Source organism: Calypte anna, chromosome 1, assembly GCF_003957555.1.
Source record: "Calypte anna isolate BGI_N300 chromosome 1, bCalAnn1_v1.p, whole genome shotgun sequence".
Lineage (NCBI taxonomy): Eukaryota > Metazoa > Chordata > Aves > Apodiformes > Trochilidae > Calypte > Calypte anna.
In genome coordinates this window covers 29473154-29486445 of record NC_044244.1, presented here as the reverse complement: position 1 = coordinate 29486445, position 13292 = coordinate 29473154, and the positions used below count along the sequence as shown (strand labels likewise).

At 35.4% G+C, this 13292-nt stretch overlaps 1 protein-coding gene across 1 annotated transcript in view; it reads left to right on the top strand.

Annotated features, from left to right (window-relative positions):
• Positions 1-13292, top strand: part of ADAMTS20 (ADAM metallopeptidase with thrombospondin type 1 motif 20) — an 81155-nt gene that overhangs the window by 47719 nt on the left and 20144 nt on the right. Inside the window, exons 22-28 of the mRNA XM_030454724.1 lie at positions 106-270; positions 1836-1958; positions 2416-2523; positions 3199-3363; positions 3583-3873; positions 4225-4386; positions 4809-4985. Of these exons, the coding sequence (XP_030310584.1) occupies positions 106-270; positions 1836-1958; positions 2416-2523; positions 3199-3363; positions 3583-3873; positions 4225-4386; positions 4809-4985 (1191 nt within the window). The remainder of the gene's footprint in view (positions 1-105; positions 271-1835; positions 1959-2415; positions 2524-3198; positions 3364-3582; positions 3874-4224; positions 4387-4808; positions 4986-13292) is intronic.

The window sequence follows — 13292 nt, the reverse complement described above, 5'->3', positions numbered from 1 at the left end:
AGTTGTTATTTATGTGATCTTTAAAATCCAACAGATTGCTAACAGAAAGTGAAGTTGTTAATGCAGATTCATGCCTTTGCAAACTGATTACTAATAATTTTACAGTGTCCTGTGACATGTGGCAAAGGCTTGAAGCATCGTCAAGTGTGGTGCCAAACTAATGATGAACAAGTCCGAGATGATTTCTGCAATCCAAATGATAGACCAGAATCAATAACCACATGTGAACTTCATGACTGTGCATCTTGGCAAGTAGGGCCTTGGGGATCAGTGAGTACAGAAGGATTCCTGGCTTCTTATTTTCTACTTCAGTCTATGAGTGATGGCAAAGCAATACCTTTTAAACATCTTAATTGAACCTTAAGCAGTTAGTTCAATTGATTCACATGTATGTTTGGTCCTAATTTAACTTGTAGTTTAGGAACACCCACACACGATTTAAAGGCTTAAAATAGTCATTACCTTAATATCAAAGTTGATTTAAGATGAGTGTATTATATTTCCACAAGGATTAAGTTACAAGTAGCAAATCTGAGACAGGTTAAAAGACCAAATATGTGTAGGTGCATGGGTATAGCTAATGGTAGCTTTAATTTAGTTTATAGAAGAGTATGTGCTAATAACTGCAGATGAAAAGACTTAGTATGTTGTTGTTATGTTTTATTTTGACCTTCAGTGATAAAAGATCTGTTATTTCTTTATGTGAATGTTCTGTTGAAAAGTATGTTCCTGTGTGTAATGTCTTAAATTTATACCAGAGTGGCTTCAAGGTTCTGGAAAAAAGTGAATTAATTTGTGAAGGAAACATTTGTCACCAAATAGATGAGAATTTACTAAAAAATAATAAGGTACTCAAATTTGCAAGATTTCATAAGATCCACGCTAACAGAAGTGTTGGATTATTCAGTGTTTCATGGATGTTAATGGGAATTCATAACTGAACAGAAGCTATTATTTATTTTTTTGCATATAACCTGTTAGTAAATCACAGAATAAATATACCTGTGGAAATTAAGTATATTTCTAACTTAAACTTTTCTTTTTTAGTGAGCTTTTCTCATATTTTTTTATGTTAGATATGACCACACCATTGTCTAACAAAATGTTAAGTTCCATTTGAGTAATCAGTTGATCACAAGGTGCTGACTTTTCAGTCTTATAAGCTAAATGCAAAAGTGAAATCAAAAATTAATTCAGTCAATCATGTTATAATTCTTCTGAATAAAAAAAAAAACCAAAATTGTGAGCTTTCCATTACAGTTTTTCCAGCTATTCACAACTTAGATTTTTCACCAGTATTTGTGTTTCAACCCGTTTCTAGGATGTGATTTATATTTTAATATTTTCAGCCATCTAACATTTTAATTGCCATTCTTTAGGTGCACTCTTGACATCCTATAGTGAGGGGAAAGACATTTAACAGCTGCAGTGAGTGATTCATTTAGAAGCCACTCCTTACTTACACCCACTGCACTTTCTCTACCCTGTTTTTTGTTGCTGAGCATGACATTATATGGGTTGTACCTTTGTTCAGTTCAGGATAGCTGTCCTGGCTGTAATCCCATGGAGTGTCCTGCCTCACTACAGTGGGGAAAAGAGGGGGAAAAGAGACAGCCCATGTGCTGCACAACCATTGATCAGCAGTAGCCAAAATATTGGTGTGTTAAGGATGCTGTTTAAGCACCGTATGGTCTGCCACGAAGAAAGTTAACACAATTCCAGTAGTCATTCCTATTCATTCTATAAAGAGTTTTAAAATGAAAAATGTTACTAAAAAATTAAACTTGATTATAAATAGGGCTATTTCAAACGTGTGTAATAATTTACTTTAACAGTGTTCTGTCACATGTGGACGTGGGTACCAGATGCGTGCAGTCAAATGTGTTACTGGGACTTACAGAGTTATTTTGGATGATGACAGGGAATGTAATGCTGCTACTCGTCCTAGAGATAACCAAGTAAGTTTCAGCTGATGATACTTTTTAGTCAAAAGCACCTAAATACAACTGTTGCCTGGGAAACTTGCAGGACAAGGCAGCACAGCCACTATCTTCACTCAGTTCTCATGTACTGCACGTGGCTTTGATGCAGCATGCAGTAACCTCTGTGCCCCTTGTCTCCACCCAGGTCCCCAGCACAGTTCTTTCTCAAAATGCAAATATTAGTTATTACTAATGAACATTTAACATCAAGTAAATTTTCTTTGCCTCTCAATTTGAAACAAAACAATTCAATGAAAAACCTTTTGAATAATGCCAGGGTAAATTTAGCATTAATTAACAAGAAAATACTATCTTCTGACATATTGTAATGGTAGGATCTATCTCTGTAGGAGCCTTTTGCTTTACATTTGACTCTTGCAAAATATATATTTTGTATAATTTAGAGGGTTTTTTATTTTTCTCACCTCCACAGGAGTGTGAATTACCATCTTGTCCAGAAAATACAAAATTACAGACTACATCGCTTCCTCTAGTTCATGTGGGGAAGATGACCCAATGGAGATATGGATCATGGACCCCAGTATGTAATGGAGTAGTGGTGACATATTTCAGGGTAGTCTTTCATTCCTTCACCCATTTTTCCATAAAGCTCTCAATATATTTTTCAGACTGAAATCTGATTGGAATGAATTTTAAAGGAATTCTGCTTCTTTTTAGTTAACGACTATTTTAATTAAATAGAGATAATGAGTGCATAAGCTGAGGCTACTCAATCTTTACTAAAGGTTTTCCACCTTGAAACTCTCAGCTCTAAAGGCATCAGAAGGGGCTCAATGGAATATGCTAATGTAAATGAGAATGGCAGATAGATTGTGAAGTCTTTGTCATATCAATTGGAGTAAATATTGCATCACTGTGTAATAACGAAAATGTTCTGGAAGTAGCTGTTGATAGAAAAATCTTTGCAACTGGATAAAGATTCCATGTTATAGCTGAAATTCTGTCTGTCCAGGTATGTTGAATTGCTTCACAAGAATTAGACAGCTCAGTTCCAAGTAAATTCTTAAGGCTTAATCCATCCAACATTTCACTTTTCTTTCTGAATGCATGGCCTTATCATTGTGAGATGGAAATTTGGTTCTCAGTGTTTAATTCTGAAGTCAAGCTAAACCCAAGCCATTTTAGTATTTTAGATGCTTGCATGATTTTGTTTTGGTCTCCTGAAGTGCAATGAGCTTGGATTGTTCTCTGACAGTGCTCTGCCTCCTGTGGGAAGGGTGATCGGGCTCGCTATGTGAGTTGTAGAGATGCTCATGGAGGAATAGCAGATGAATCTTTCTGTGCCCATTTACCACGACCAGCTGAAATTTCAAGCTGCTTTAGCCCATGTGGAGAGTGGCAAGTTGGAGATTGGTCCCCCGTAAGTATTAGTTGTAATTTTATTTTTTTATATGTCTATTTAGATTACATTTCTGGTTAGAAATTGGGACTTCATATTCTGTGCAAGTGTGATTGAAATTGTATCCACTGAAAAAACAAAGTATACGTTCTTATTGTCAAAATAAGAATAGTTTGGCTATTGGTTTTGGCTATTAATTGTCAATGTTCTGTCACAAATGCTGGATTAATTTTCGGTCAGTGCACAGTTACGTGTGATAGTGGAATAGTAACAAGACAAGTTATCTGTGTCAACCATCATCAACAAATCAACGAGAATTACTGTGATCCTGAAGGCCAACCTCCCAAAGAGCAAGAATGTAACATGCCACCATGCCCACCAGTTTATCATCATATTCCAAAAATACGTGACCAGCCGAGCCACTTTCCAGAAATAGGTTACCTTCCAAAACACCAGCCTCAAGACAATATAAACCAGTGGAACAGGCCTTCTCTGGGAGGATTTCAATGGAGAACTGGACCCTGGGGAGCAGTAAGATTCTGTTTTTTAAAATATTATTTCTTCTCTCCCATGTGTGTTACTATTTCTAAAAATGCTATTGTAGGACAGATTTGGTCAAAAGAAAAGCACATATATTTTTTAAAATATTACTGTTATTGTGATTACTAAGAATATGTTTGATTCAAAATGTAATTTTTCTGCTATTTCAACGTTAAAGTACTTCTACATGGTAGTCATTATTTGTGAACTTCAGTTTTGAATATTAACATTTAAAATATTTTTTATTATTATAAAATGTTATTATTACTATTTTTTTAACCAAATTATTTCACATTTTTCTAATTCTGCAATGGTGATACATGTGTTTACATATTTTGGTAGTGCTCTAGTACTTGTGCAGGTGGATTTCACCGTCGAGTTGTAGTGTGTCAAGATGAGGAAGGAAGAAGTGCTGGTTATTGTGATGAGGCAACAAAACCTCCAGAGTCAAGACACTGTGATTCGGGACCCTGCCCACGATGGAACTATGGGAACTGGGGAGAAGTAAGATCATTTCACTTTCAAAGGGAAACATTTACAGATAAGCTTAGAAATAGTAGCATAATTATTTGACTGTGAATGCAATGCGACACCATTTTCTTTTCTTAGTTTATTTGAAAAGAATGAGTTTCAACCTGTTTATCTGAACTTTGATCAAATCCAGAACTGTAGTGTGAATCACTTGATACACTATAAAAATGTAGTTTGGAAAACACTGCAATAGAATTTATTGTTATATGTACAATATTATTATTATTATATGACATAAGACTGTAAGTCCTTATTCTTAAATTGAATATCCAGAAAACATGAAAATAAACACAGTAAATTATAACATGTACTGATTTTTTATTCTGTCTTTTTGATTTAATGCTATGCGATGACTCTCTTAACAACACTATTCCATATAAAATTCTTTATTTCAGTGTACTCAAACTTGTGGAGATGGAATAATGACAAGACTGGTGATTTGTCAGCTTCCTACTGGCCAAATGTTGGGTGATCAAAACTGTGAAATTCTAGACAAGCCACCTAATATGGCACAATGTAATGTGCATTCTTGCCCTGGTGATGTTTCATGGCATCGGGGACCGTGGAAATCGGTACGATAGCATTCACTAATATTTTTTGCTTTCTTGTTCTTTCTGTTTCCCCTTGCCTTTTGAAAACTATATCATTACTTTTTTTTGGATAACAGTGAATTAATGCATGCAGAATATAGGCTATGTAGTTTTATTAAGCAATTTTTCCTGCCGTTATCAAATTAAATGGGAAGCAGCCATTTCCTTCAGGGGGAACAGTATCATGCTGTGTAAAACAGCATAGGGAATATTTTGAATATTGGCAGAAATCATCATAGCCAATAGCCATACCTAATAGATTGTTCTATTTTGAAGGTTTATGGTTTGTTCTGTGTTTAAATTTAAAAGTATAAGCTGTAAATTATACGGTAGTATGATCTACATATTTATATTTGTAAAAAAAAAGTTTTATTAGTGCACAACTTTTTTGTAATAGTATATTTAAGTACAAAATAACTCACACATGTATATTACACTCTCATCAAACATTTTACACCATATTACGTGTACATTTGTGTATAAAAGTTTATATTTGTGGATTTAAAACAGTGACTAATTAAAGCTGTCTATGTATAATTATGTATGTAACTATAACATGTTATTGTCTATATGTCAGTGTCTATTAATGTGTAAAAATCCCTACAGTAATCACAATTAATCTTTAAAATTGTCTCACAGATGATTAACATACTGAAGTAATCGTAGGAGCTCTACCATATAGAGTACAGTATGTTTCCCAAGCTGTGAATTTGACAACAATATTTATTATTGTGCTCAACTCTGATGGCAATCAAAAGAAGTTGGATCCAGTTCTGGTTCCATCAAAACCAGTTAAATACCTATCATTAACAACCTGGGGAGATGGGCAAGGACAAAAGTTCTAATTTTTTTATTAGTAAAATTACATAATTTAGTTCTCTGAATTAACATGGAAACTTTGTTTTTAAGTATTGTCCAATTACAACTTAAAATAGTTTATTAGTACATATACAATAGATTCTAATTTATTGCAAATAGAGTTAAAATAAAAGTTTGAATTAATGATTTACCACACCTTTTTCTTCCACTGTGCAAAACAAAGTTTTTTTGTTTGTGTTTAACAGATACTAGAATACCTTATCTAGCAATTAGCCAAGTAATTAGTGGTGACTTCCTAATAATTAATCAGTGTATGTACTTCAGGTGCTGAGAAGATAAGCAGGATGTTCAGCACACAGTTGCCTTTGAACTCAGTGTTTTCCTTTTAGATTCCCAGCCTGTTTGTCCCCTGAGGGATGCAGTTTGTCCTGCATTAGTAGGTTACCTGTAAGCATTTGTTATCTATTGTAAAGGTTTCATATGGCTTAGTTTTGCAAAGATTTTTGTGTTGGTTTTTATCTCAGTTAACACAAAAAGCCACTTTAATACTTCAAAACATAAATGCAGAATGGCATCTAGTTATCCAAGAATGAGATTGTGGCCTCAAACAAACTCTGGTTATTCAGTAATACTTTCAATTTCATCACAGTGTCACATGTCATGTTGCAGATTCAGGAAATAGAAGCAGGCTCACATATGGAATTTGCTGTCACTTTTTAGTAAGTGAAATAGTTTGAAGACTGCCAACACACAGACTTCAGTTAATTTTTGCTGTTGTTTAAACAGATCAAAACATATTCCTTGAGGATGACTATTGTGAAAGAGCAGTAAAAGTTTTTAGTCACAAAAACCTTGCTGTAGCCCAGCAAAAGTGGCTTTGTTTAGCCTTCTCCTATGGGTGGTTGACTAGGGATATGAGAGTTTGGCAATAGAACATGGCTCTGCCAATCTTGTGCTTTTGTGGAAGCCAATATGCTCTAATACAGCGACCTGATATAGTGGAGGCTGAGGTCATTAAGCATGTCACTTAATCCCTTCTCTCTAAAGACAGCAAGAACCAAGTAAAACACTATTGATATTGTTTTCATAAAAATCGTGAGGAATATTTATGTGTCTGGGCAGCACTGCATTCCACTAATGTAACTACTAGAGAGATTTGAATGTCAAAATTTATGCAGAAACTGAAATGTGAGACTTCCCACAGGCAGTATAACTTGCCATGATAGGTTCTGCTGAGTTTTACTTCTGGCATGTGTGCCACAAATGTAATACATGGTGAGCACAAGGAAGGGAATTTCTGAGAGGTTGTTTTACAGGGAAGAACTCCTTGACCTCCATGAATATTTGCCCTGGCCCTGGCCCAGCCAGTTCAGGAATGGGTATCAAATTTGCTTAAAAAGCCTTTTCCTCATTCTGATGTAGCTTTGTCTAAACCATGTCTGAGATAAAAGCTTTGCTCATGGATTATTCTAGCTTTTACATAGCCAGATAATTTCCTCCTGGATTCTAGATTCCAGCAGAAATAGATTCAGAAAAAGTCAGAGTAGATAAGATAAATTGAGAATCCTGAGCCAATAACCTGATCCACCACTCAGGAGACTTGTTGTTGTTTTATCAGTTATCAGTGTCTTCTGTGCTCTCTTCCATACTGGGGCATTTTGACTTCTTCCACTTGCAATCACTATATTTTTGAGGTTAGAAGACTTACAGGTGTATGCCTTGTAATTACATTCCTTTCAGGTTTTGATTAGTTTTAAACAAAGTCATAAAATAATAAATTTTTTAAAAAATTATTTATTTTTTTTTAATAGATTGTTTTTAATATAAAACTTAGCTTGTAAGTGCACAATCAGGTAGTTGCAAAGAAGGCTCTGTTTAAGATTTGAAGCCAGAATTCTGGTTGATGCTTTCTGGAGCTTAGCAGCTCTGGACTGTTAGGCTTTATAATGTCTGTGGCTACTGCAGCTGACCATTAAAGAGCTCAAAGGCTACCTGTTCCTTTGTTGCTGGATTCTGCAGTTGTCCAAAGGGATGTGAAGCAAATAAATCTCAAACCATCAGTAAATTTGGCCTGTATATCTTGGATGCTTTTCTTTTAGAATGTTCTAGTTTTATTGGTGAAGGGATGGAGGCAACAATCCAAAACTTCATGAAAGAATGGATAAATTACAGCTAAAAAGTATGGCAACCACATGTCACATTATATAATGTCAAGAAAATTCCATAGCATTCTGACAGTTGGCTAAGAGTACTCCTTTCTAACACAGATTTTTATTGTATCCCTTCTTTCCACAATGCATACTTGTTTTTTTGTGTTTAGTCCATGCAGTAAGATTTCTGGTTCATTATACTAGATTCATCAGAGTGGTTCAGGTTTTCTGATGCTAATGACAAAATCTATGTTTTTCTTACTTAAAACATGAAAAAGAGAGTATTATAAATTCTCAAAGATACCATAAGGTTTTAAAATGGAACCATAATGGCTAGATTTAACTACTTTCTGCTGGAAGAGTTGTAGGAATAATCTGTCTTTGTTGACTTCAGACATGCATCAGTCTTGTTGTCAATACTAAGGTTTTTCCCTTAGAACATTTCCCATATCCATATTTAGTATTCTATGTCCTGGTTTTAGTATTCTTAGCCAACAATTGTCAGTTACCTGACAAAAATATATGTGGAAATATAATTAAATCAGCTACTACTTGGATCAATGGTTCTGTTTAGATACAACAAATCTGCAGATACATATAGAATTGTACAAAACTTTCACAAATAGCACCAATGTAAAGTAGCTATAATAGAGAATAAAATACTATTTTTTAGCAGTACTTGTCTGTGAAATAATCTGACAAACAGTAGCAGGCTAGGAGGTTTCCAGTGCCAAGGTCCTGGGTTTATAACAGCAAAAAATGTGTGATGTCAACATACATTTTTTTTTTATTCTTCCTTCTGCTATTCAACAGGTCTGAAATCTCATGCTTTTCTTAATGGAGTTTTTTTGTTGTGCCTTCACTTCAAGGATTGCATTTGACTGCTAACTGAATTGTAGCAGGAAGAGTCTTTCTTGCTCCTGAGGCTCGATGAACTGCTGGCCTCTCCATTGCCTCGCACCAGAGTGAGCTGAGCTGGGCTGTCCTCTGTGGGTGTGTGTCCCACCTTTATTGGCCCCCTGGTAATAGGGGGCCTGCCCTAACCAGGCACAGGTGGACTCACACCCACTCTTTGGCAACTTGAGGCACCTGGTTTATCTTGTCTCTCTACACTGAATCTTCCATTTTTAATCTCAATTTTTTTAAAGATGTTGGTATTTATCTCATGGTTAAATGGTCATATCATCCTTTCTAGTCTCTTTTTCTGTGCCTCCTTGGTTGTTGCTGCTCAACAGAAAACAAGTGTAATTTTCTCAAAATTCCTGATACATAAATGCTTTTCCTTTTATATAGTTTCTTAAAGGTTTTATGGAGTGTAAGGGGAAAATATACTGAAGGAATAAAATAGGCTATTCATATATGAAAAGACAGGATGTTTCAGCTTCACATAGTGATGAAAGCTTGGTCTGGATGACAAGTATTTTGATATATTTAGGAGTCTGATTTTATTTTTGCCTTCGTGCAGTTTTTCAGTGCTCACCAAAACCCTTGAAGAGCCAGGTAGCCAGACAGCAAGGTTGATGTTTAAGCAGCTGATGGTATCTTGAAAGCTTTATATTTAATCAAGGTTTCCATTCCTGTATGACTGTAGGTAGCAACGTGAATATTATCAGGGACATTTTAACCAAGTATATCACAATTTCAAATATGTTTGCTTCTTATCCCTTCATGACCTTTTTCTAAAGAATGTGGATTACTGAATCCAGACAGTAATTGCCACCTAAAGGTTGTTGCAGGAGTCCATTACCATGGCACATTTGCAACCAGATGGCTTCTTTATGTTTCTTATCTCAGCAGATGCAGCACAGGAAGCTGCAGGAACTTGGAGTTCTATTGCCAAAAAAATAAACAATTATGCCCTTGCTCTGCACCATCCTGAGTTTTACCTCAGTCTTTTTGGAGGTGTTCTAATTTCCTCACCTGAACAGTTTCACATATAATCATTGTACACCTTTTTATGGTAAGAGTCACCAGTTATGACTCAGAACATGGCAAAGTTAAGTTCCATCTTGAGGTTTTTATTTTCAGTTAGGTTTCCTTGCAAACATTGACATATGAAATTTTATTTGAATACTAATGGAAGAGAGGAATTAACTGTAGTGCAGTTGTTAGGTCCTTGTTTTCCTACATTTGCTTTCTCAGCATGTTGGGCTTCATCATGCTTTTTTTAATTCACATTTATATTGTGATTTGAAGATATTTTACATGTAGTTCTTTCAAGTCTTACCAAAAGTTTGTCCTAAAACTTTACCATACACCAGTTGAGAAGCCAGATAATAATTGTAGAATTCTTATCTTAACCATTTTAATATTTTAAAAAATTCTTATGGTGATTAAAGGTACCTTGAGCAAAACACTGACAGCAAAACACTCATATCAGTTGTACTTTGTCGTTAGTCAAGAACTGAGTATCAAAGACAAGTGTTTCACTGACTTTTCCAATTATATATATAAAAAAAGAAGTTTCCCAAAACTACACTTTAAACATAACAGTTTTTCTGAGTTCTTTGGGAACAATCTATGTGTTTGTGCAGAGGTGTCCTTATGACCAGTGATACAGAAAGATTTTACTCTTTCAAAAGATAACTATACTGTCTGAAGTGTTGAAAAAATAAAGATTTTAATGTGGTTTTGGGTTTTCTTACTTTTAGGATTTTGATTTAACTTCATAAGTATTACTTGTGATTTCAGAGAAAATAGACATAAAAAGAGAGAATCAGCCCATCTTTCAAGTTACCTTTAAGTGTCAAAAATGTATCATGATGCTACTAGTTATTGTACTTCAGGCACATAATGTAATGTTCTTTGAAGTGCCTGTTTTTCTAGTTCTTCAAGTTTCTTTTTAGTGGCTACAATAATTTCAGTGTAATTCTGTCTTTGCACTAGTGGAAGAAATTGATTCTTACTTTTAATTCATTAATTAATTTTAATTACTTTTAAAGAATTGAGATCCCAGTCCTCTTCCAGTGTTGTTACTGCTAGGCATCCCATTGACTCCTGCAGAAGCAGGAGCAACCCAAACTTGAAATATTTATTTCTTGTCAAAATGCAAATATGCAAAAATCCTTGCTATATAAGTGCCTTCATTAATTGTTTGTAATGTGTAAAAAGTATTTATGTCTTTCAAGATAATCTTTTATATTAAAAGGGAGTACAGAGTCAGTGAACTTGGTTTTCAAAACCAGCTTCAGTCTTTTACCTCTACTTCTGCTGCTGCCTAATGTCAAACTTCAGAATACCTCATTACCAGTACAGCACAGTTATTTAATATCCCACTGTCTGAAATCAAAATGTTAGCATGTGCTATTCATTTTTTAAAACTTTGAAAATGGGGGCTGCCCTTTCGGAGATAACTGATAACATATGTCACTACCCAAATAATGTCATAAAACAGACATGGGATAGTGGATTTCATTTAGGGTAATTCTGATAAAAGTGAAAGAAAATACCTGTTTCAAAAATTAAATAAAAACAAATATTTGTGTTCTGTTCATCAAGTTCAGAGGAAATGTCTCCATTTTGGTGCTATGTTGCCTGTATAGCTTGAAATAATAAATAAGTTATAATGTATGTGTGATAATTTAATTTAATGACTGTGAATGGTGTCTGTCAAATACAATTGCATTTTAACCCTTCTTTTTTATGCATGTTGTGTGGCTTTTTGTTAATATTTAATATTAACCTTTGTTACAGAATGCTAATATTTAAAGTGCTTTAAAAAAATTCTAAAAGGAGGAGAGTATGGGAACTAACTACTTTTGCTTAATGTAAGGTTTTTTTACCATCTATTTATCTCTGCATTGCAATGAATTTCATATGATGTTTTAGTGACATTGTTTTCATGGGAGAAGTCTTACACTTGAACAGAAAAAAAAAGAATTATTACTGATAACAGCAGCAATTGATGTCACTGGACAGCTGGCCTGGAACTAGGTAGTTGGGTCATTGTCTTTTATATTGTCTTAAAGATATTAGCTGCTAAACCCTTCACTGAAGCTATAATTTTATGGACCAGTTCTGCTTCCACTTACTCAGTGAGAAAAGCCATAGAAAAGGTGAGGATCATGACATAACACAACGTTGACTGAGGCCAATAGCATGAGGTTCAACAAGGCCAAGTGCCAGCTCCTGCATTTTGGTCACAACAACCCCAGGGAAAACTACAGGCATGGGAAAGAGTGGCTGGAAAGCTGCCTGGAGGAAAAGGACCCATTGTGGATATGAGCCTGCTGAATATCTTGGCCACCTTGTGCCCAGGTGACCAAAGAAGGCCAACAGCATCCTAGCTTGTATCAGAAATAGTGTGACCAGGGAAGGGAAGTGATTGTGCCCCTGAGTTTTGGGCCCCTCACTCCAAGAAGGACATTGAGTGGCTGGAGCATGTCCAAAGAAGAGCAACCAAGCTGGTTAAGGGTCTAGAGAAGTTCTGTGAGGAGAGGCTGGGGCAACTGTGTTTCTCCGTCCCTGGAGACATTTAAAAAAAGACTGGATGTGGCACTCAGTGCCATGGTCTAGCAACTGCTCCGGTGGGTCAAGGGTTGGACTAGATGATCTCTGAGGTCCCTTCCAACCCGGCTAATTCTATGATTCTATGATTCTATGAACTGGGATTGGTAATTTGGAGAAGAGGAGGCTGAGAGGAGACCTAATCACTCTTTACAGCTCCCTGAAAGGAGGTTGTAGTGAAGTGGGGGTTGGCCTCTTCTCCCAGGTAAATAAGAATAGGACTAGAGAAAATGGCCTGGAGTTGTGCCTGGGAAGTTTTAGATTGGATATTAGGAAGAATTTCTTTAGTGAAAGAATGGTGGAGTCACCATCCCTGGAAGTATTTTTTGCTTGAAAACTGGTAATTGAGGGAGGCTGGTGACTCCTCTAAGAGAGACCACTGGATTGATCAATGTATGTTCTGATCAATATGGTAATATCATGCATCTATCTATAGCCCTTTCACTAATGAGAGCAGGATCAGAAACTTGTTCCTGCAGAGTCAGCCCCTCAGAGGCTTTGTGCATGCTCACATTTGTGCACATGATTGTAATGTTGGAAAGATTATCTGTGAGGAAATTGAAAATACACAGAAGAGTGACTTAGGTTAAAACCAAACTGGAATTCAATGTGTGAAGGTAGGTAGAATGTTGTATTTCTTATTGTATAAAATACAAACATTTTTTTCTGCTAGATTAATATTAAAATAATTTCTGTTGATTATTCCTTAGCTGACAGCTAATTAAGTGCCATAGACATAGTTATATTCTTTTTTGCTTCTAAAAAGTTAGAAAAATTTTAACAGTACAGTATGGCTCCAGTCTATATTGCTTTG